General features: G+C 47.6%; 1 protein-coding gene across 2 annotated transcripts in view; it reads right to left on the bottom strand.

Annotated features, from left to right (window-relative positions):
• LOC110509728 (breakpoint cluster region protein) overlaps positions 1–21,136 on the bottom strand; it is a 125,919-nt gene that overhangs the window by 14,592 nt on the left and 90,191 nt on the right. The window contains exons 3-18 of one of the 2 annotated variants that reach the window (XR_016493334.1): positions 19,156–19,260; positions 18,834–19,019; positions 15,462–15,569; positions 13,722–13,782; positions 13,384–13,436; positions 13,062–13,202; positions 8,057–8,178; positions 7,642–7,807; positions 7,400–7,519; positions 7,175–7,250; positions 6,816–7,003; positions 6,522–6,596; positions 5,903–6,000; positions 4,323–4,454; positions 363–422; positions 108–217 (exon numbers count right to left, since the gene is read on the bottom strand). Coding sequence is in view for 1 of the 2 variants with exons in the window: in XM_090227019.1 (XP_090083145.1) it covers positions 108–217; positions 363–422; positions 4,323–4,454; positions 5,903–6,000; positions 6,522–6,596; positions 6,816–6,926; positions 7,175–7,250; positions 7,400–7,519; positions 7,642–7,807; positions 8,057–8,178; positions 13,062–13,202; positions 13,384–13,436; positions 13,722–13,782; positions 15,462–15,569; positions 18,834–19,019; positions 19,156–19,260 (1,724 nt within the window). In the remaining variant the exon portion in view is untranslated. The remainder of the gene's footprint in view (positions 1–107; positions 218–362; positions 423–4,322; positions 4,455–5,902; positions 6,001–6,521; positions 6,597–6,815; positions 7,004–7,174; positions 7,251–7,399; positions 7,520–7,641; positions 7,808–8,056; positions 8,179–13,061; positions 13,203–13,383; positions 13,437–13,721; positions 13,783–15,461; positions 15,570–18,833; positions 19,020–19,155; positions 19,261–21,136) is intronic. The other variant, XM_090227019.1, reaches the window with a different exon arrangement.

The following is a 21,136-nucleotide window of genomic DNA, read 5'->3' as shown; positions in this document are numbered from 1 at the left end:
TTGCGTTCACCAGCTGTCTTACAGCAGGCTTTCTCCATGGTTACTGTATAGATGGCCAGGGAGTGTGTTCCCGGGGTATATTTATATGAGGGTACTATTGAACTCACTTGGTCACCGTGGAGATCTTGATTCCGAACACGCCCATGGGTTTCCGTGACGGCATCCTCTTCAGACTGAACTCCCGGCTGGTGAACTTCATAGAGAGCTTCACCTCGATCTGGAGCCGAGAGAGATTAAATGACAGTCTAAACCCGTTTACACTGACAAGAGATGGCTAAGTATGACAAGAAGCACACATTTAAAGGATCACATGGCATGGCACAAACACAGACTCATCCGTTTAACGGGGCTGACACACTCACCCCGTTCATGGGGATAAGCGTCCTCTGCCAGTCTTTGCCTTGGAGCGTCTGCGGATCCAGCTGGATGGAGCAAAGCCAGAAGAAGATCCTCGGTTAGTCCACCACTACACACAGACACCAAGACTCATAAACACCAATACACACAGACACCACTACACACAGACACCAAGACTCATAAACACCAATACACACAGACAACAATACACACAGACACCACTACACACAGACACCAAGACTCATACACACCACTACACACAGACACCAAGACTCATAAACACCAATACACACAGACACCAATACACACAGACACAAATACACACAGACACCAAGACTCATAAACACCAATACACACAGACACCAATACACACAGACACCACCACACAGACACCAAGACTCATAAACACCACTGCACACAGACACCAAGACTCATAAACACCAATACACACAGACACCAAGACTCATAAACACCACTACACACAGACACCAAGACTCATAAACACCAATACACACAGACACCAAGACTCATAAACACCAATACACACAGACACAAATACACAGACACCAAGACTCATAAACACCAATACACACAGACACCAAGACTCATAAACACCAATACACACAGACACAAATACACACAGACACCAAGACCCATAAACACCAATACACACAGACACCACCACACAGACACCAAGACTCATAAACACCACTGCACACAGACACCAAGACTCATAAACACCAATACACACAGACACCAAGACTCATAAACACCAATACACACAGACACTAAGACTCATAAACACCAATACACACAGACACCAATACACACAGACACCAAGACTCATAAACACCAATACACACAGACACCAAAACTCATAATCACCACTACACACAGACACCAAGACTCATAAACACCAATACACACAGACACCAAGACTCATAAACACCAATACACACAGACACCAATACACACAGACACCAAGACTCATAAACACCAATACACACAGACACCAATACACACAGACACCAATACTCATAAACACCACTACACACAGACATCACTACACACAGACACCAATACACACAGACACCAATACACACAGACACCAATACACACATACACCAAGACTCATAAACACCAATACACACAGACACCAATACACACAGACACCAAGACTCATAAACACCACTACACACATACACCAAGACTCATAAACACCAATACACACAGACACCAATACACACAGACACCAAGACTCATAAACACCACTACACACATACACCAAGACTCATAAACAAGACCTTTCGGCTGACGTCTTCCCTAGGACTGAATACACCAATTGTTTATCATTTTCTTCACACAGTGGCGTTATAACGTGTTATCAAGTGCAACCTCAGGTTTCAGTTGGTCAGCAAATCTGGCCCCTAGCATCTCCTGCATTAGTCAGCTAACTGTCCTCCTGTCCACTCTGGACAAACAGAGAAACAGATCCTGCCATCTGTACTGAATTCAGCCGGGCACACCGTACCACACCACACCCACCCACAGTTCATCGTGTACCTTTTTCCCTCAACCCCATCTTGGCTAAGCTCCATCTGATCACATGCAGTGCTGGATCATGTTCCCAGCACTTAATTGAATCATTTCAATCTCCTGGGCCAGTACAGTAACAGCACACCGGTAGGGTACAGAGAAGGTCCCTCTTTCAGTCCGTATCAGTTCAACAGAGGAAAACACGCACGATCACATCCAAAAAGTCAAAGGACAAGGAATCCTTGCCTGTACGGGGTCGAGCCAGAGGCCATCAGCATGTCACTGCGCAAACTTAGAGTACAGCTAACATGGGCTGTTTGTCGCTGGAATGTGGACAACAAAAGTAAACACACACACAGTTGCCCGTTCCCCTCCCCGTACATGGCTTGTTTCTGTCAAACCATTGGACATTAGTCATCGTACAGTGAGGGGGGGGGGTTACTGTGCCTCTCAGCAGTGCACTGCGTATACTTCTCCCCTCGCCCCAGGCCGGGGACCTCCTTTCCCCTCTCCCTACTGCCCTACACACTGACCCTGCTGCAGTGTCAGGCCAACAGAGTGCAGGCCTTACATCCCATCTCCTCTGTCCTCAGCTACTTCACCTGTCATGGCTTTCTGTGTCGAGAGACTGACAAAGACTGAGAAAGTCTAGTGTGCAAGGTCTGTAGATTCAGGGAGTTGGTGGTAGACGCTCCTGTCAGGCCCATACTGCCCTTCTTCTTCTTCTTCTTCCCTCCTCCTCTTCTCCTTGTTTCCTCTGCTGCTCCTCCGCCAGTAGAGCTGTAGCCTCAGCATGGTGTGTGTCCCAGTCTCTCTGCGTCCAGTCCCAGTGTGTAGCCTAACTCAGCCCCGTCCACAATGATCTCCAGTGGTCCAGGGAAAGCTCTGTTTCGCCCAACACACACCTGAATCGCTTGCTCTGAGGAATGTGTGTGTGTGTGTGGGTGTGTGTGTGTGTGTCAGGATCGCCAGCTAAAGTACGTTCTCATACACACAGGTGTGGATTTGCATTTCAGGATGACAAGCCCCTCTGCGTCTCTCTGTCTCCTCCCCTCTGTTCTCCATTGACTCCACCTTGACCCCCCCCCCATCCTCTATTGGCCGAGCCCAGTGCACCAACATGCCCACCTCGCGTGTTGATCTGAATAGTGTGTATTGATGTGCATCCAGGGCTCCGTGTCAAAATAAAGGTTAAATGAATGAATAAATAAATAATCTGTTGGGACTTTCATACTAAGCCGCTCAGCTTGGGCAACACGGCGTCCCGCTGTGTGTGTTTCCGTGTGAACCCAGATGTAAGACTACTGAGGAACACAGCACATAGATCCGAGGAGGAGAGAGCCCGGCGCTACACAAGCAAACACGTGTGGTGTGGGTGGTACAGCAAGTACAGACTGGGGTATGGGACGATTCTGTGTTGAACCACCATCGTAGTCGGCATGGCGATACTCATCCCAGTAACCACGGCAACCACTAGAGGGAGCCGTATTCCCACATTTTTTGCTTTGTTTGTTTAACGAGCAAGCGACAAACCAGAGAGGAACTACCTGGGTTAAGGCATCAGAACTCCCTCTGCTCTGGGGTATGGATTCCCCATAGGTACAGATATAGGCTCAGCTACCTCCCCCATTCATCATTTTAACCATTAGTGGGGCAAATGCTAAACTGACCCAAGATCAGTGTTTAGTGTCAACTTCCCCCTACAAGACTGCCCCAGGTCCGGTAAACGTATGTTTGTTATTGGACACCACTGAATACTGAAAGGTTCTCTCTCACTCTCACACTCACACACTCACACACTCACACACACACACACACACACACACACACACACACACACACACACACACACACACACACACACACAGCTGGCCAAGTGGGGGAGGGGAACAGGGAACAGTAAATCCCCCCAGGAGTAGACCAGATCAAAGCAGAGGCCCCATGGCTCTGAAACACTAACCAAGGCTACCTGCCTTTCCTTGAAACAAAACGGGCTATGTACACAAAGCCCATACCAGTGGGCCCCCTATACAGTACTCCATCCCTCAAAACCCACAAGCAAAAAAAAACTGTGTGTACACATACATTTACAATTGAAAGTGAGAGAGCCTCAGCGGGAGTGACAGGGTTTCCAGGTCAGGTTGAACACATGAATTATGGACCCTGATTCAAACTCAGTATGTCAGTAACCGGATGGGTTACTGACATTTTACCCTCTAAGATAAGTCTATTTTAAATTCATCTAAAAACACATCTAGTCACTGTAGACAGTCTATCCTACTACTCACACAATAAGCTAATTCATTAAGTGAATCAGCACAGCACTCAGCAGTGTCCAGTCCGCATCTAGGACATTCAGACAGCAATCACACCACACTGGCTATGTTGCCATGGTGACGTTACAGCGTTACGTTGACTCAGAGACGTACCGGGATCTGTCCTTTGCCGATGATGCGGTCGGTGCTGTCTCCGTCCTCTTTGATCTGCTTGGTCTTGTTGTAGCTCTTCTCATAACACAACAGCCTCAGGGTCTGAGAGCCCTCCAGGTCTATCTCAAACTCCTGGAGTACAGAGAGAGAGGGGAGAGAGAGATAGAGAGGGGAGAGAGAATGTGTCACGCCCTGATCTGTTTCACCTGTCTTTGTGATTGTCTCCACCCCCTCCAGGTGTCACCCATCTTCCCCATTATCCCCTGTGTATTTATACCTGTGTCCTCTGTTTGTCTGTTGCCAATTTGTTTTGTTTCGTCACAACCTACCAGCGTTTTTCTCTTGATTGTTCCTGCTTTTCCCGGTTTTGACCTTTTCTGCCCGCCCTGACCCTGAGTCTGCCTGCCGTCCTGTACCTTTGCCCCACTACTCTGGATTATCGACCTCTGCCTGCCTTGACCTGTCGTTTGCCTGCCCCTGTTGCTGTAAAAAACATTGTTACTTTGATACAGTCTGCATTTGGGTCTTACCTGAAACGTGATAAAGAGTCGCGAGAGAGAGAAAAATAAAGAGTAGCAAGAGATCGAGAGAGAGGGAGAAAAACCAGCGATCGAGAGAGAAAGAGAGCGAGAGAAAACGCCACAGAAATCACATAGATTTATGGGACCTATCTGCACACTAAAACCACATAGTTTGAAGAGGCTTTACGGTCATTTCTCAAAGGACCAGTGTAAAGAATTAGGGGTTTCAGAACAGGTGAAGATGAGGCCCACCTATAGTGGGACTCTGATAAGGAGCAGGCAGAAGCAGAGATGCAGTTTTTCTTTACATTGGTAGTTAAGTATTTGGCATGAAAGTCTCTTCCAAGAGATACTCTATAGTGTTGGTCTGTATATGTTAGCAGTTAAGTGCTGTAGATGTAAACGCATTGTGAACAGCAGAATGGACCGCTGATGGAGATTCCCATTAATTACGTGAAAGAAAACCCTGCATATGGTTTCCACATGGTTCAGGTCGCAGCGCATTCCGTGAACATTTCCACAGACACGAGTCATCATCAGAAGCTCCTCATTAGCACTATTTCCACTTTACTGAGCAAATGGATTAAGCAGCAGAGGCAGCAGCAGTTCCTGGAGCCTGGCGGAACATTCCTGCTGCAGACGAACACATTCGCTGATTGTGTCTCAAAGCTGTCGTGCGCGTTCACATAGCTCATGACGCACCAGCACTTTGTGTTCGCGGTGTTCAGCTCTGACTGTGTGTGTGTGTGTGTGTGTGTGTGTGTGTGTGTGTGTGTGTGTGTGTGTGTGTGTGTGTGTGTGTGCCTGGATGCGAAACATCTGCTCCAGTTGGGCTCTCTGCTGTTACCTCCTTCTCCTTACTGAAGAGGCCATACAGGCTTTCTCTAATTAAGACACTTACTCTGCTGTTACCTCCTTCTCCGTACTGAAGAGGCCATACAGGCTTTCTCTCATTAAGACACATACTCCACAACACCAGATGTCGCGGCCTTGGTAGTAAAAGACAAATGCCGATGCTGTACTCTGCATATGTCGGGTAATAACACTAGAAGTTCCTACCTCGTTCCATTTGGGCTCTGTGGTGTACCGATACACCCGCGTCTTTGCTTTGTTCGCAAAGTAGCCAAAGGAGTCCACCTCTAACGTGCAGTACAGATCTGAGAGGAGAAGAGGAGACACAGTTAGATTCGCCCAAAAAGACTAGCACTAGGAGTGGTCTCTATGACGATACCCCACAGAATTAAATAGAACACATTGGCATCCTAGCAAAATCTGCCATTTTGGTCAGGGACTTTTCTCAATGTGAGCTCTGTAAATGAACTGTCATCATAGTTACGCCTGCTGATGTCGCTGTGAACAACGTACTAACACATTAAATATATGTTGAACATATGTTTAAACTTCTGTGCTATCAGTAACCTCGATCAAATTCTATGACGTTTACCAGAACCGGTGTGTTTAATGTTTATGCCTGTGCTACAGAACAGCGGTAGCTCCAGTAAGCTTAGAGTAAGGGGTGTCGTCCCAAATGGCACCCTATTCCCTATAGAGCCCTGGTCAAAAGTAGTGCCCTATGAAGGGAATAGGGTGCCATTTGGAACGCAGGCTAAGGCCTTTGTTATTACTCCTGTACACTATGTCCGGTATGAAGGCCCTTCCGAGGAGGAAGGACACTCACTCAGGCTCTGTTTGAGGCCCGAGGCAGAGTGGACGATTACATTCAGGAATCCATGGAGGCCAGGCGATTCATCTTCTGGAAAAACACAAGGAAGAGAGATGAAGGTTCACATTGGAATGGGGAATGAAACCATAAAGAACGCCATATAACTCTATTCTCTTTACTCTAGAAAACTAAACTAAAAACAGACCAACCAAACTGTTATAACGTCTGTTTTGTTCCTATGTGGAGAATGTTTCAGTTGATGCATCTGACAGAAAACCTCAGAGCAGAACATTGAGGAACATCTGGTACCTTGACCTTCTTTGTTGATGGTGAGCGGGATGTGGTGGACAGTCTGCAGCTTCACACAGGAGTTGGTCAACATCTGTAGCTCCATGGAGGTCAGGGAGAAGCTCTTGAAGCCTGGGAGAGAGGCCATACAACCACAGGCTCAAGGGTCAGGGGTCAGTCACCCACACAGTACAGTATGGGAGGTAACGCTGCATGTGAGCAAATATGAGTGGTTTCAATGCATCAAGAAAGTCGACACACCATGGAATACAGGTCACATTGTTGTCGATCTTCTTCATCTAATCTTACTCAAAACACCTATTGCTTACAGAGCGATAGTGAAGTAGTTCAGTAACAGTCGAATGCTGAGGGACACCTACATTTCTTCTGCTGTTCCCGGATCGTCTCCTTCCACTCGGCCCGCTCGTAGTCGGATGACATCAGGAACGTGTAACCCTGAAACACAGCACACACTTAGATACGATGCACTTACATACAGCAAAGATGATGGTGTGGTTGACGATGATGGTTGTAACGCTGAAGAGGGCTGATGGTGATGCTCCTTTGGTGTTGACGATGATAACGAGGAAGACAGGGGGGCTCACCTTGCCATTCCTGTTGTGTACTCGGAGGGCCATACCGGGGGAGGTGAGCAGCAGAAGAGACTCCTGCTCGGACAGCTTCTTCCTCAACCGTTCAATCACCTTTGACCCTTTGTTGGCTCTCTGGAGGTCACAGACAAAGACAACACATTTGCAAAAGACCTGTCAACTACATTTTTACTGATTAGTGTGTGTCTGTGTGTGTGTGTGCGCGTGTGTGTGCATTAACACTGTATGTGAAATACCTTCTCTCTCTGGATCTCACTCTTGATGTGAGAGATCTTGACCTTCATGGCGTCCAGCTCCTCGTCAGGCACCTGGGGGATGTGCAGAGGCTCTGACTCATCTGCGTTCTGGAAGGTCAGGTCTGACAGAGGGATGTACCACTTGGAATCATACTGCTGACTCTTCCTGCCGAGAGGAAGGGACAAAGAAGGTAGAGAAAGAGAGAGAGAGAGAGAGAAAAAGAGAAGTGAGAGAGGGGGGTAGAGAGAGAGAGAAAGAGAGGGAGAAATGGAGATATGAAATCCTAGCATTTAATTTTTATTTATTTTGTATTTAACCTTTATATAACTAGGTGTCCTGTGATAGATGTCCTGGAATATGTTAGAAGAACAGGGAAAAAAGAGTGAAATATAGACAGAAAGATGTCTATTTTACCCTCCGATCTGTTTCTTGAGCTTGGCGCAGAGCAGCAGGTCGGTGAAGAGGAAAACATGACGGAGCTTCCTGGCTCCCTCCACCAGCTCCACCATGAAGCTGTCCTTCAGCAGCTGGCGGTTCTACAGAATCACACAACCAGCCATCAACAGTCAGCAGAACAAATCTATACATCAGCTAATCAATCAATATCCTCAACGTCCTCATCTGCACTGGTTGAGATACTGTGTGGCCTGTTGTGCCACCATGAACCAGAAGGGGGCAGTGATGTTGTTTTTCCACACAGCTGTATAGTGACAGCTCTGGGTATAAAATAAAACAGCATCAGGAGAGGGCCAACGTCAGAACAGTGTATGACGCCCTTGTCTAACCTCATGAAGGACTATAGGGGGTACATTTGAGAACAGGATCAAAAAGTCTACAGCACGTGAGGTGGGTGTTCTAAGTAAAGCATACTGTGTTCAAACATAATATAAGGAGGACAAATTTGATCAAAGCACATACTATAGACCATATAGATTGCATTTCTGAAGAAGTAAAACACATCACTATTTTACAGATTTACTGCACTCCCTACAATGAATGGTCTTATAGTGCGAGACCGGAAGGGTAGAGGTACACAAGCACCCCCCCCCCCCCCCCCCCCCCCCCTTCGTCTCCCCCTCAACCCCTCTCCCCACTGGCAAGGCACCAGCGATCCCCCAGCCTCACATCACCGTGGCAGCAGGGCCTGCGAAGCATGATGTCACAGCCAGTCCCAGCCAATCGTAGCCCTCCCCCTCTGACATGTATTGTTATGGGTCTTGCCCAGGGTGCAGAACTGTGCGGTCTCCACTAGATAGGCCAGCTACAACACTGGTTATATCTTAAAAATTAATGAAAACAAAAACATATTTTTTTATTTTAATTTAGGGTTAGGCATTAGGGTGAGGTTTAAACTCAGATTTGATGACTTTGTGGGTGTGCCAGCTAGTGACCACTCTGCAGAGCTGCCTCCAGTACATGAGTCATTACAATAAATGTTAACCTCTCCTGAACGCTCAGTCATTACCACTGACATAACAACGGTGAGGAGGAGAATATGCTTCTGTGTGTGTGTGTGAGTCATCCATGCTCACACACAGCTAACAGGGTCTCCCCCGGCAAAATGCAGGGGTGTTACTGTACCATTCAGTATGTGTAGACCATAGAGACCCTATTAAATTATTATTACATGATATATGTATATATACAGTGCCTTGCGAAAGTATTCGGCCCCCTTGAACTTTGCAACCTTTTGTCACATTTCAGGCTTCAAACATAAAGATATAAAACTGTATTTTTTTGTGAAGAATCAACAACAAGTGGGACACAATCATGAAGTGGAACGACATTTATTGGATATTTCAAACTTTTTTAACAAATCAAAAACTGAAGAATTGGGCGTGCAAAATTATTCAGCCCCCTTAAGTTAATACTTTGTAGCGCCACCTTTTGCTGCGATTACAGCTGTAAGTCGCTTGGGGTATGTCTCTATCAGTTTTGCACATCGAGAGACTGAAATTTTTTCCCATTCCTCCTTGCAAAACAGCTCGAGCTCAGTGAGGTTGGATGGAGAGCATTTGTGAACAGCAGTTTTCAGTTCTTCCACAGATTCTCGATTGGATTCAGGTCTGGACTTTGACTTGGCCATTCTAACACCTGGATATGTTTATTTTTGAACCATTCCATTGTAGATTTTGCTTTATGTTTTGGATCATTGTCTTATTGGAAAACAAATCTCCGTCCCAGTCTCAGGTCTTTTGCAGACTCCATCAGGTTTTCTTCCAGAATGGTCCTGTATTTGGCTCCATCCATCTTCCCATCAATTTTAACCATCTTCCCTGTCCCTGCTGAAGAAAAGCAGGCCCAAACCATGATGCTGCCACCACCATGTTTGACAGTGGGGATGGTGTGTTCAGCTGTGTTGCTTTTACGCCAAACATAACGTTTTGCATTGTTGCCAAAAAGTTCAATTTTGGTTTCATCTGACCAGAGCACCTTCTTCCACATGTTTGGTGTGTCTCCCAGGTGGCTTGTGGCAAACTTTAAACAACACTTTTTATGGATATCTTTAAGAAATGGCTTTCTTCTTGCCACTCTTCCATAAAGCCCAGATTTGTGCAATATACGACTGATTGTTGTCCTATGGACAGAGTCTCCCACCTCAGCTGTAGATCTCTGCAGTTCATCCAGAGTGATCATGGGCCTCTTGGCTACATCTCTGATCAGTCTTCTCCTTGTATGAGCTGAAAGTTTAGAGGGACGGCCAGGTCTTGATAGATTTGCAGTGGTCTGATACTCCTTCCATTTCAATATTATCGCTTGCACAGTGCTCCTTGGGAGGTTTAAAGCTTGGGAAATATTTTTGTATCCAAATCCGGCTTTAAACTTCTTCACAACAGTATCTCGGACCTGCCTGGTGTGTTCCTTGTTATTCATGATGCTCTCTGCGCTTTTAACGGACTTCTGAGACTATCACAGTGCAGGTGCATTTATACGGAGACTTGATTACACACAGGTGGATTGTATTTATCATCATTAGTCATTTAGGTCAACATTGGATCATTCAGAGATCCTCACTGAACTTCTGGAGAGAGTTTGCTGCACTGAAAGTAAAGGGGCTGAATAATTTTGCACGCCCAATTTTTCAGTTTTTGATTTGTTAAAAAAGTTTGAAATATCCAATAAATGTCGTTCCACTTCATGATTGTGTCCCACTTGTCGTTGATTCTTCACAAAAAAATACAGTTTTATATCTTTATGTTTGAAGCCTGAAATGTGGCAAAAGGTCGCAAAGTTCAAGGGGGCCGAATACTTTCGCAAGGCACTGTATATATATATATATATATATATATATATATATATAGGTACTTGTTGCATTTACAACTTGTCTAAGTTCTATCTATAATCAAGTGATTTCAGCCTACGTACAGTATGGCTGTGGATTGACTGCGTTTGACTGGAATGTTGGCATATTGGCAGTTCATTTGAAAAATGTGTGGAATCATTCCTCTAAAACTGTCTGGGCTAGCTAGCTAACAAATATGCAGTGCAGATAAATTCTTCAAATTCATTATTTGACACAATATCTGATGACAGCACGGGCTCCCTGACCAACATGGCTGACCTTCATCCCCCTGTAAGAAAGTTCATGTCCATTCTAGTACTCCGAATTCTATGATGTGGAACCCTCTTAAAATGTATGTCACACAATGGCTCAGATCCAGGAAGCCACACATCACACAGGCACCACAGAGGCACGGCAGGACACCTGCTCTGTGCAGCCTTCAGCCTGATTGACATGCAGTGTGATATCCCTGCCAAGGAGATGAGACGCTGCTAATTTACTAATTCCCAATGGCAGCTCTAATTATTCATTAGATAGATAATGAAGGCAGCCATGATGGTCTGTGATAAATAACTTCCTCACTGGCTGAGAGAGAGAGAGGGTGAGGTTGGAGAGGGAGAGGGAGAGAGAGAGAGAGAGAGAGAGAAAGAAAGAGAGGAGAGAGAGAGAGGGTGAGGTCGGAGAGGGAGAGGGAGAGAGAGGGTGAGGTTGGAGAGGGATAGGGAGAGAGAGAGAGAGAGGGTGAGGTTGGAGAGGGAGAGGGAGAGAGAGAGGGTGAGGTTGGAGAGGGAGAGGGAGAGAGAGAGGGTGAGGTTGGAGAGGGATAGGAAGAGGGAAAGAGAGAGAGGGTGAGGTTGGAGAGGGAGAGGGAGAGTCAGGCTTCAGAGGCCACCAGGCTCATTTGCATTTTAATTAAGCATCTTCTTTATGGCCCCCACCCCTCTACACCCCCCATCTGGCTGGGCAGGGCCCCTGGGTGACACTTGTGCTGCTCTCCTCCTGCACGCCTCCACTGAACAAAGCACAACAGGTTACAATCTACTGCATGACACTACTGTGTAATGGGGGAGAGGCGGCAGGGAGCCTAGCGGTTAAGAGCGTTGGGCCGGTAACCGAAAGGTCAGGTCAATTTTGCACGCCCAATTTTTCAGTTTTTGATTTGTTAAAAAAGTTTGAAATATCCAATAAATGTCGTTCCACTTCATGATTGTGTCCCACTTGTTGTTGATTCTTCACAAAAAAATACAGTTTTATATCTTTATGTTTGAAGCCTGAAATGTGGCAAAAGGTCGCAAAGTTCAAGGGGGCCGAATACTTTCGCAAGGCACTGTATCTTAACATAGTGGGGTTAAAACACACACACACACACACACACACACACACACACACACACACACACACACACACACACACACACACACACACACACATTGTCACACACTAGCTTCTAAAGCACAATATAACAGGGGGCTAACGTTGGGATGCAGTAATGACATCCCATGTGCATAGGGAGGTGTCTCAACATGAATAATGAATCTGTACTCCCCAGTCAGCGATAAGAGGCTCGATATGGGGCATTATGAATGCCGGTGTCACGCCAGCTGTCAATCAAATGACATCCATTCATGTGCAACTCCAACTCAGGTGGTCTCTAGGGGGGAAGATGTCGGGGTTGGAGGGACGGAGATCCAGCACAGAGAGCAAACACTGGGGTTCCTAACAGGCACGTGCAGGGGACTTTCTATTATTGCCATATTTGGGCATATATTGCGTTTGACACCATATTAGGTCATCCCATACCCCCCCTTCAGTGGAATCACTACAGGTCGTTATGAGGGCAGGGCAAGGTTCAATCTGCCAGTGTTGGGTTACTGGTCAATGATGTAATACCATACCCTCACCATAAACCTAGAATAACATAACAGTCACAATGGCCCAGAGCCAAAAAAGATAAAGCTCTGCTTTGGTCTAATTGCTTAAGAACATTCAACAACACAGAGATACAGCCGAGCCTCTATTCATAAAGCATCTCAGAGGAGGAGTGCTGATCTAGGGTCAGGTCCCCACCTGTCCATGTAATCTTATTCATTATGACCTAACAGGAAAAACTGCTCCTAGATCAATGCTGCTCCTCACCTCTCCCTTCTTGACGGTCATGGACTGGCGTCTGGGCGTGGTCTCCTCGTTGATGCTGGACAAAAAGTTCTGGGAGATGCGGAGCGCGTCCTGGAGCAGGGGGTGGTCCGGGTGGCTGCAGGGCGTGTGCTTGAGCAAGTCCTGCAGAGTGGAACGTCAGAGACACAGAGTTACAGTGCCTTACAAGCAGAGCCTGTGTTACAGTATTGGGATCGGCAGTTAAAACCAAGACAGTATTTAAAAATCACGTGGTGTGAGGTTCAGAGAGTTACCGGTACATACAAATGAGCAGGAAAAAACAAAAAGGCTGCCCTGTACTCACGTGCAGAACCAGGGTGCTTCGGGTCACTCTGTCCACTGGCTTGTACAGGAGAGCTTTAAGAGAGAAAGGAGAGATAGCAGCATGAATTACATTACAACCTAAGTCAGAGCAATATGACATGACCCCAGTCAAATACTGCCCGTGCTGTTTCCACTAGATAGGCCAAGAAAATGTGCACTGGCCTGTGGCAGTGATTTCACGGGTTGTCTTCATTAGTGCACACCGTATCAAAACGCTCTGCACCGTACCAAAATGCTTTGCAACAGGTAGGTCCTTCCTCGTTTCGGCCTATTTTCTTACTGTACGTTCCAGGTTCAGTAATGCTGTGGGCTACTTACTCTCCAGAGAGTTCTTGGCTGACTGGTCCTTCAAGTCCTTCGTACTCCTCACCTTGAGGTTCTGTAGGGACACAGAATGAGTGAACAGTGGGCAACATTGCACAGGGGAAAAACCTGAAACTAATCAACATGCCTCATACATGAGGTACATGGTGCTGATAAATAATAGTAGTAGCCTGGCCCTTGGCTTGGTCAAAAGTAAGGCACTATAAATGGAATAGAGTGCCATTCAGAACGCAGAGAGGCCTCCAGCACTGAGGACAGACACTTACTCATCCTGCACCCAATAAGCACACATCAGCATTTTTTCCCACTGTCACATTCAGATGGCAGAGAGACAATGCATTACTACATATCTCAATAAGAACACTGATTGATTGATTCTCTCCCTCAAATCCAGGCACCATCCTCAATGTTCACCGGTAGCTTTGGCTCAAGATTTTACGTAGCCGCGATCGTGGCTACACAAGGACTTTAGAATATTAGTCCAAAACAAGCCCCCCCGATAGTCAAGAGATCTTAGTCAAATTTTGATTTGATCGTTTACCTCACGGACTCCCGTAGTCCGTGCTTCAAGTAATGAAGCATTACACCAAGACTTACCCCAGTTTCGTACGTCGTTGTCTAAACTGTTTCTCCCAAAGTACGACAGCACCACAGGCATGTTTAGTTAGTGTCCTTGCCCTGGCATTATGCTTCCCTGTTCAAGTAATTCCACATCCTATCTGAGAGAGACGTTCTTCCACTAGCATGGCTGGGCCCTTCAGGCTGCCTGTAGAAGCTCAGTTTGGGGGGAGGATTAATGAATACATTACCCTGTCATGCTTCATCTACACATAGGTGAGATGGAGTGCATTTCCCTACTTCAGGGCCTCTGGCCGCCGGGGGGGCTCACAAAGCAACCAGAAACCCAAAATATTAACCACCACACCCTCTGCATTGTTCCACATCACAGCTGAACACACAGCTCACACACACACACACTTCTCCCTTCTGGTTGGGTACAGCAATGGAGGCTGCTGAGGGGAGGACGGCTCATAATAATGGCTGTAACAGAGCTCATGGAATGGCATCAAACACATAGAAACCATGTGTCTGATGTATCTGTTACCATTCCACCTACTCCGCTCCAGCCATTACCAGGAGCCCGTCCTCCCCAATTAAGGTACCACCAACCTCCTGTGTTGTACAGTATTCAAATGTGTTCTAATGGCAATGACTGGGATATTAGGTGGGTGGTGGCGGTGAAGGGGTTTGTGGGTAAAAGGAATAGCCTAAAGCTGTTGAGTGGTGCCTTTGATACCCCACTGTCCTCTTTACACCGGGTAGCTGTGAAATGTTCTCCCAAAGATTTCCCCTTGTGTGCTTAATGGCCCACTTTCACCCACTTTCAGTGTGCAACGCTTCCTCTCAGTCGGTCTCTCTACGCAGCGAGGCAGAGTGACCTGGGGCTGGGCCACAAAGCCGCTTCCTAAGAACTGGAGAAAGAGCTGCTTTCCTCTCAGGAAGAGAGAGCTTGAAGAGAAGCAGAACATCTTTGTTCAAACCGTCCCTTTGAGTATGGAGACGGGAGGCTGAGCGTGTCGGTGTACTTTCAGTGGAGGGATGTTTCTTTCTTGCCACCCCCAAGTCATCATCTCCCATCACCATGTCCAAAACAAGAGGTGTACCCCATGGCCCCCAGAGTCAAGATGAAAGGACAAAACCCTCCCCCTCTACCTCCGTGCCAGTTCACATTACCTCAGAGATTTCAGCGAACTGCGTGTTTGCCTGGCAGCACTTCTCCGCCGTCTCCACGGCAACCTCATAGTTGTCCACAAAGGCCCGGTACACTCCCAGCTGGCTGGCCTGTCCGACAAACAGGGAGAGAGGGGGGACAAAATACAGGTCACATTGAAACACAGTCACCACTTTCCATAACCCATATTTACCAAAGTAGGCCTTCTGTTTGTATTGCTGTTTTGGGGGGAAAGAAGGATATGTTGGCATAATCACAACATGACAAATGACAGCTAGGGGTGAAGAAACAAAAACACAGACTTGGGGACACAGTTCGACAGACGAGGCAGTGTCATGCTCGCCACGGCGAGCACCATGGTTTCTGCAGCGTACTCCTAGCCTGCGGCTTTTGCCATGGTGGTGGAGTGGAGCAGTTCGACGTTTATTGGAACGAGTCTTGTCCTTGAGGCAGAACTAAGCGATTTCCACTCGATGGGCCAGCTGAAAAGTCAAAATTGGCCATATTATAAAAATTCATGAAAACAAATATGTGCTTTTGGTCTTAATTTAAGGTTAGGGTTAGGCATTAGGGTTAGTGGTGTGGTTAAGGTTAGGTTAGGTTAGGTTAAAAATCTGACTTTATGACTTTGTGGCAGTGCCAGCTAGTGACCACTCCGCGGAGCTGCAGAACAATATTCACCACGAAAAACGCTAACCTGCTGGAGTGGAGGCCTGCGCTGGGCTGAGTAATTAGCGTCTGTGGAAACGGTTGCTGTGAAAGCACATTTGGAAATCTCATTCAGCCGTCCTAACTCCTTGAAACCCTGCCCGCCCAGTGACACTATTCATCTCCCTCGCGCTCAACAGCCCAATCTATTCTCCAGAATACAAGCGTGAGAGCAGGGGATAAAGAGGAGGGGAGAGCACAGGATGAAGAGAACGGGCGTCCCCATTCAAGTCAATGGGTATAATGGGTGGACCGGCGGCAATTGCGAGTGTACCCATAGGAGCAAAGCAGGAAGTAAAAGCAGGAAGTAAAAGCAGGAAGAGTACTCATCAAGTTGAATCAACTCAACTGACATCACAAAAAATACATTCCATTGCATGAGCCACATAAGATAGCGTCATTTCTACATTACCTTGAAAATGATTGCGTCACAATACCAGGCAGCCATTGCGAGCGTACCAATGTGTTTACCAGTCAAATTGCCAGGGTTAGAGGTTCCAAGCCTGTTTTACTTCTATGGGGTAGAGTGTGTGAGCTCATCCCAATTCCCTCACATGCACATTATCCCCCCGGTGTGACGCCATGACCTCTACAGCATTTCATGTCCACTGCCGTCACAAAAGAGACAATCGATTTTGGCACTCTGTCGAAAGAAACCCACGTTTTTTCCAGGAGGTGCTGGATGTTACGGGGTAAAGCCATTTACAGCAATCCTATCCCCACTGTGTCTGAGTCCTGCCTCGGGCCAGAATCAATCTGCAGCACAGTGGACAGGAATTCAGAGAGTGACAATCCCACTATGGGCGGGGAGGAGCCGGAATGGCGGTAATAGCGCTGCAGACAACACAACGGGAGCCACTGGAGCCGCTCGGGACACACAGTTGCTGGATGAACGCACGGTGAGGTTTACAAGCATTTCGCTACACCCGCAAAAACATCTGATAAATATGTGTATGTGACCAATCAAATTGGATTTGAAATATGACGAGCGTAACCGCATGGTTGGGATGATTTTCTTATCTAGAATGTAACCTTACAATACACAAAGCATGTACAGTACATGTACATCATGTCAGTGTATATACTGAACACTTTGTGTAAATGACTCTTAAAATACACCATTGTTATCCATCTCTCCTAAACAAAGACATGGCAGTCTTCATGGTGTCTCAGTAGGCCTACATGAGAAACAGCATTATTTAGCCCCATTTAGAGGCTTTCCAGGAGTTTTTGTCCCTTCTTTCTGGTAGTGATGTGCCGTTACTACTCCTCTGGCTGACAGGGAGAGACAGCTCTATCTGAGAGACTCTCTTCTCCTCCCCCTCTCGCTCCCCTCCTCCACCCTAAATGGCTGTCAGGTAGGGAGACTGTTTCTGCCGCGTCGGCGTCGTCTCCCCCTGACTCTCATTGACTGACGTCTGTCGAGAGAGGAGAGGAGCAGGAATTGAGGAAATGATGACCTCCTGATGCTACAACTGAGAGATTGACTGAGAGATACAGAAAGAGAGAGAGATATAGCGATACAGAGAGAGAGACAGAGAGAGATACAGAGGGAGAGAGACGGAGAGAGAGAAAGAGACAGAGAGAGACAGAGAGAGAGAGAGAGAGAGAGAGACAGAGCAGGAGAGAGACAGAGAGAGTGAGACAGAGAGAGAGAGAGACAGAGAGAGAGACAGAGAGAGAGAGAGAGGGAGACAGAGAGAGAGACACAGAGAGAGAGAGAGAGAGAGAGAGATACAGAGATAGACAGAGATAAACAGAGATAAACAGAGAGCGAGAGAGAGATACAGAGAGGGAGGGCGGGAGAGAGACAGAGAGGGAGAGAGACACAGAGAGAGAGGGAGACAGAGAGAGAGACACAGAGAGAGAGAGAGAGTGAGATACAGAGAAAGACAGAGATACAGAGAGAGAGACAGAGAGAGAGACAGAGAGAGAGAGAGAGAGAGAGAGAGAGGGAGGGATAGAGGTAGAGAGAGAGAGAAAGAGAGAGAGAGGGGGAGGGAGGGAAAGAGAGAGAGAGAAAGAGAGAGAGAGCCTACTATCCATTAATTAAAATTGCTCCTCTCTCGATGCTTGTCTGCTGGGAGACGCAAAATGCAGAGGTTGATCCCACTGATTATCACATAGCAGACACAGACAAGAGAGACGGAGGAGAAAAAAACTAAACAATTCATAAATAAAATGCAGAAAAGGATTCCGGCATGTGCTGCCCTGACAGTTTAAACAGACAAATAAAATACTCCTTTTACATGTTGTTTTTTTTGTGTCATTTAGCAGACGCTCTTATCCAGAGCGACTTACAGGAGCAATTAGGGTTCAAGTGCCTTGCTCAAGGGCTCATCGGCAGATTTTTTCCACCTAAGTCTCCCATCGCTCGGCGTTTGGCATTATTTATAGGCTGCTTCTTAGTGACACAACGCTCAGTGTAGCATTCGTCTCAGTAGAAAAGACAGCATGGTGACACTCTCCTTCTCCCTGTCCACTGTCCCCTTACACACAGCACTCGTGACAGGCCCAGCTCTCCTGCGGGGGGGGGGCGATGTCATGTTGCCATGTAGCCAGGTCCAGGGAGGGACTCATTAGGAAGTCCTCTGTCATCCCGAGTCAGGCTCCAGGCTCCGACAGACACAGGGGGAACACCCCAAGGATCTGTCTTATGACCTCACCTGTTTCTGGAAGAGGTCCCCCACACGCTGGTGGTGGCTCCACTGCTGCACCCGGGGGAGCAGGCCGTCGTAGAACTCCTTGTGGACCTCGTAGAGCTCAGGCACTTTGAAGAAGATGGTCTCGATCTGGGGGATGGTCAGCACCGGCTGGGATGTGGTGGCTGCTGCCTTCAGAGGCTTCATAGGCTGAGAGAATAGGAGGGAGGGAGATAGAGAGAGAGTTTGTATAGTGTGTGTGTGTTTGTGTGCAAGTGACACATAGAGCGTTCCCGGCAAGTCGTGTGTGTGTGTGTGTGTGTGTGTGTTCGTTGCAGCATCTCACCAGTAGCAGTGCCTCCAGGTGGCTGAGGTAGGTCTCCTCGCTGGCCAGGATCCCAGACAGAACCCACTTCCTCATCTCCAGGCCTTTCTCCAGGTCCAACTCCGTCTGCAGCGAACACACAGGAAACAACAATGACAAAAGTGCACAACACAAGTACTGTACAGAATGAGACCATGCACACCAGGCATGAGCATTAGTTTGAGTCTGAATGACAACAGCGTAGTGGGAAGATTAGAGGAGCAATAGTTTATAAAAGCTGGGGTGTAAAAGACACAGCTTCGTCTTTGTTCTAGCATTCTTCCAGGCCAACCCAAGAGTAAAAACACTCAACATGCTTTGAGCTTTGGGCCGTCTCGCCTAACCAAGGAAACTAAAATAACTCTGGCAGTCAGGGTTTCCCGTGCGATGTAAGTTGGTATCTAAAAATGGCCCAGACAGAGGAGAGTCATGGCAGGAGGCAAAGCTAACCCCCAGGCTCCAGGACAGAGGAGAGTCGTGGCAGGAGGCAAAGCTAACCCCCAGGCTCCAGGACAGAGGAGAGTCGTGGCAGGAGGCAAAGCTAACCCCCAGGCTCCAGGACAGAGGAGAGTCGTGGCAGGAGGCAAAGCTAACCCCCAGGCTCCAGGACAGAGGAGAGTCGTGGCAGGAGGCAAAGCTAACCCCCAGGCTCCAGGACAGACGAGAGTCATGGCAGGAGGCAAAGCTAACCCCCAGGCTCCAGTACAGAGGAGAGTCATGGCAGGAGGCAAAGCTAACCCCCAGGCTCCAGTACAGAGGAGAGTCATGGCAGGAGGCAAAGCTAACCCCCAGGCTCCAGGACAGAGGAGAGTCATGGCAGGAGGCAAAGCTAACCCCCAGGCTCCAGGACAGAGGAGAGTCATGGCAGGAGGCAAAGCTAACCCTCAGGCTCCAGGACAGAAGAGAGTCATGGCAGGAGGCAAAGCTAACCCCCAGGCTCCAGTACAGAGGAGAGTCATGGTAGGAGGCAAAGCTAACCCCCAGGCTCCGGGACAGAGGAGAGTCATGGCAGGAGACAAAGCTAACCCCCAGGCTCCAGTACAGAGGAGAGTCATGGCAGGAGGAAAAGCTAACCCCCAGGCTCCAGAACAGAGGAGAGTCATGGCAGGAGGCAAAGCTAACCCCCAGGCTCCAGTACAGAGGAGAGTCATGGCAGGAGGCAAAGCTAACCCCCAGGCTCCAGTACAGAGGAGAGTCATGGCAGGAGGCAAAGCTAACCCCCAGGCTCCGTGACAGAGGAGAGTCATGGTAGGTAGGAGGCAAAGCTAGGAGAGAGTAGAGCAGGGTAGAGAAGGCCACAGCTGGGCCAGGTAGTACCTCTCCTGGGTCTGGGCTATCCAACCCATTCACTAAGCTGAAGTAAAGCTATCTGTGCCCAGCTACTACAGAACACAGCCTGTGGCTCAGAGAGATTCTGAGAGTGTGTGTGTGTGTGGGGGGGGGGGGGGGGGGGGTAAGCTACAATAGAGAGGAATCTGACTACTGCCTTCATTTGGAGACTATGATGAGAATGTACTTTAGTCTCAGACAGGATAAGGGCAGACATAATGCACGCTCAGGTAAGGGGATTTTCTCTTTGTGTGATTGTGTGTGTGTGTGTTTGGTTTTCCTATCCTTGTGGGAACCAGATGAACTCAAAAGGATAGCAAAACAAGGAAAATGGGGACATTTCACCGGTCCCCACATGGAAAAAGGCTATTTTAGGTGGTTAGATTTAAGGTTAGGGTTAGAATTAGGGGATAGGGGTTAAGGTTAGGTTAAGAATGGGAATCAGATGTTTGGTCCCCACAAGGATAGTAAAACAAACGTGTGTGTATATATGTGTGTGTGTGTGTGTGTGTGTGTGTGTGTGTGTGTGTGTGCCACAGTTTAGAAACAGAAGCCATAGGAGAGATAATCCAAAAAATGCATAAATGCTGAAATGAATGACACAATGCGAGAAAGCACCTTGTGTGTGTGTATG

Source organism: Oncorhynchus mykiss, chromosome 29 (assembly GCF_057628025.1).
Source record: "Oncorhynchus mykiss isolate SJ-2025 chromosome 29, ASM5762802v1, whole genome shotgun sequence".
NCBI classification, from domain to species: Eukaryota; Metazoa; Chordata; class Actinopteri; order Salmoniformes; family Salmonidae; genus Oncorhynchus; species Oncorhynchus mykiss.
Note: the sequence above shows the minus strand (reverse complement) of the source record. Positions and strands in the feature narration are given on the sequence as shown.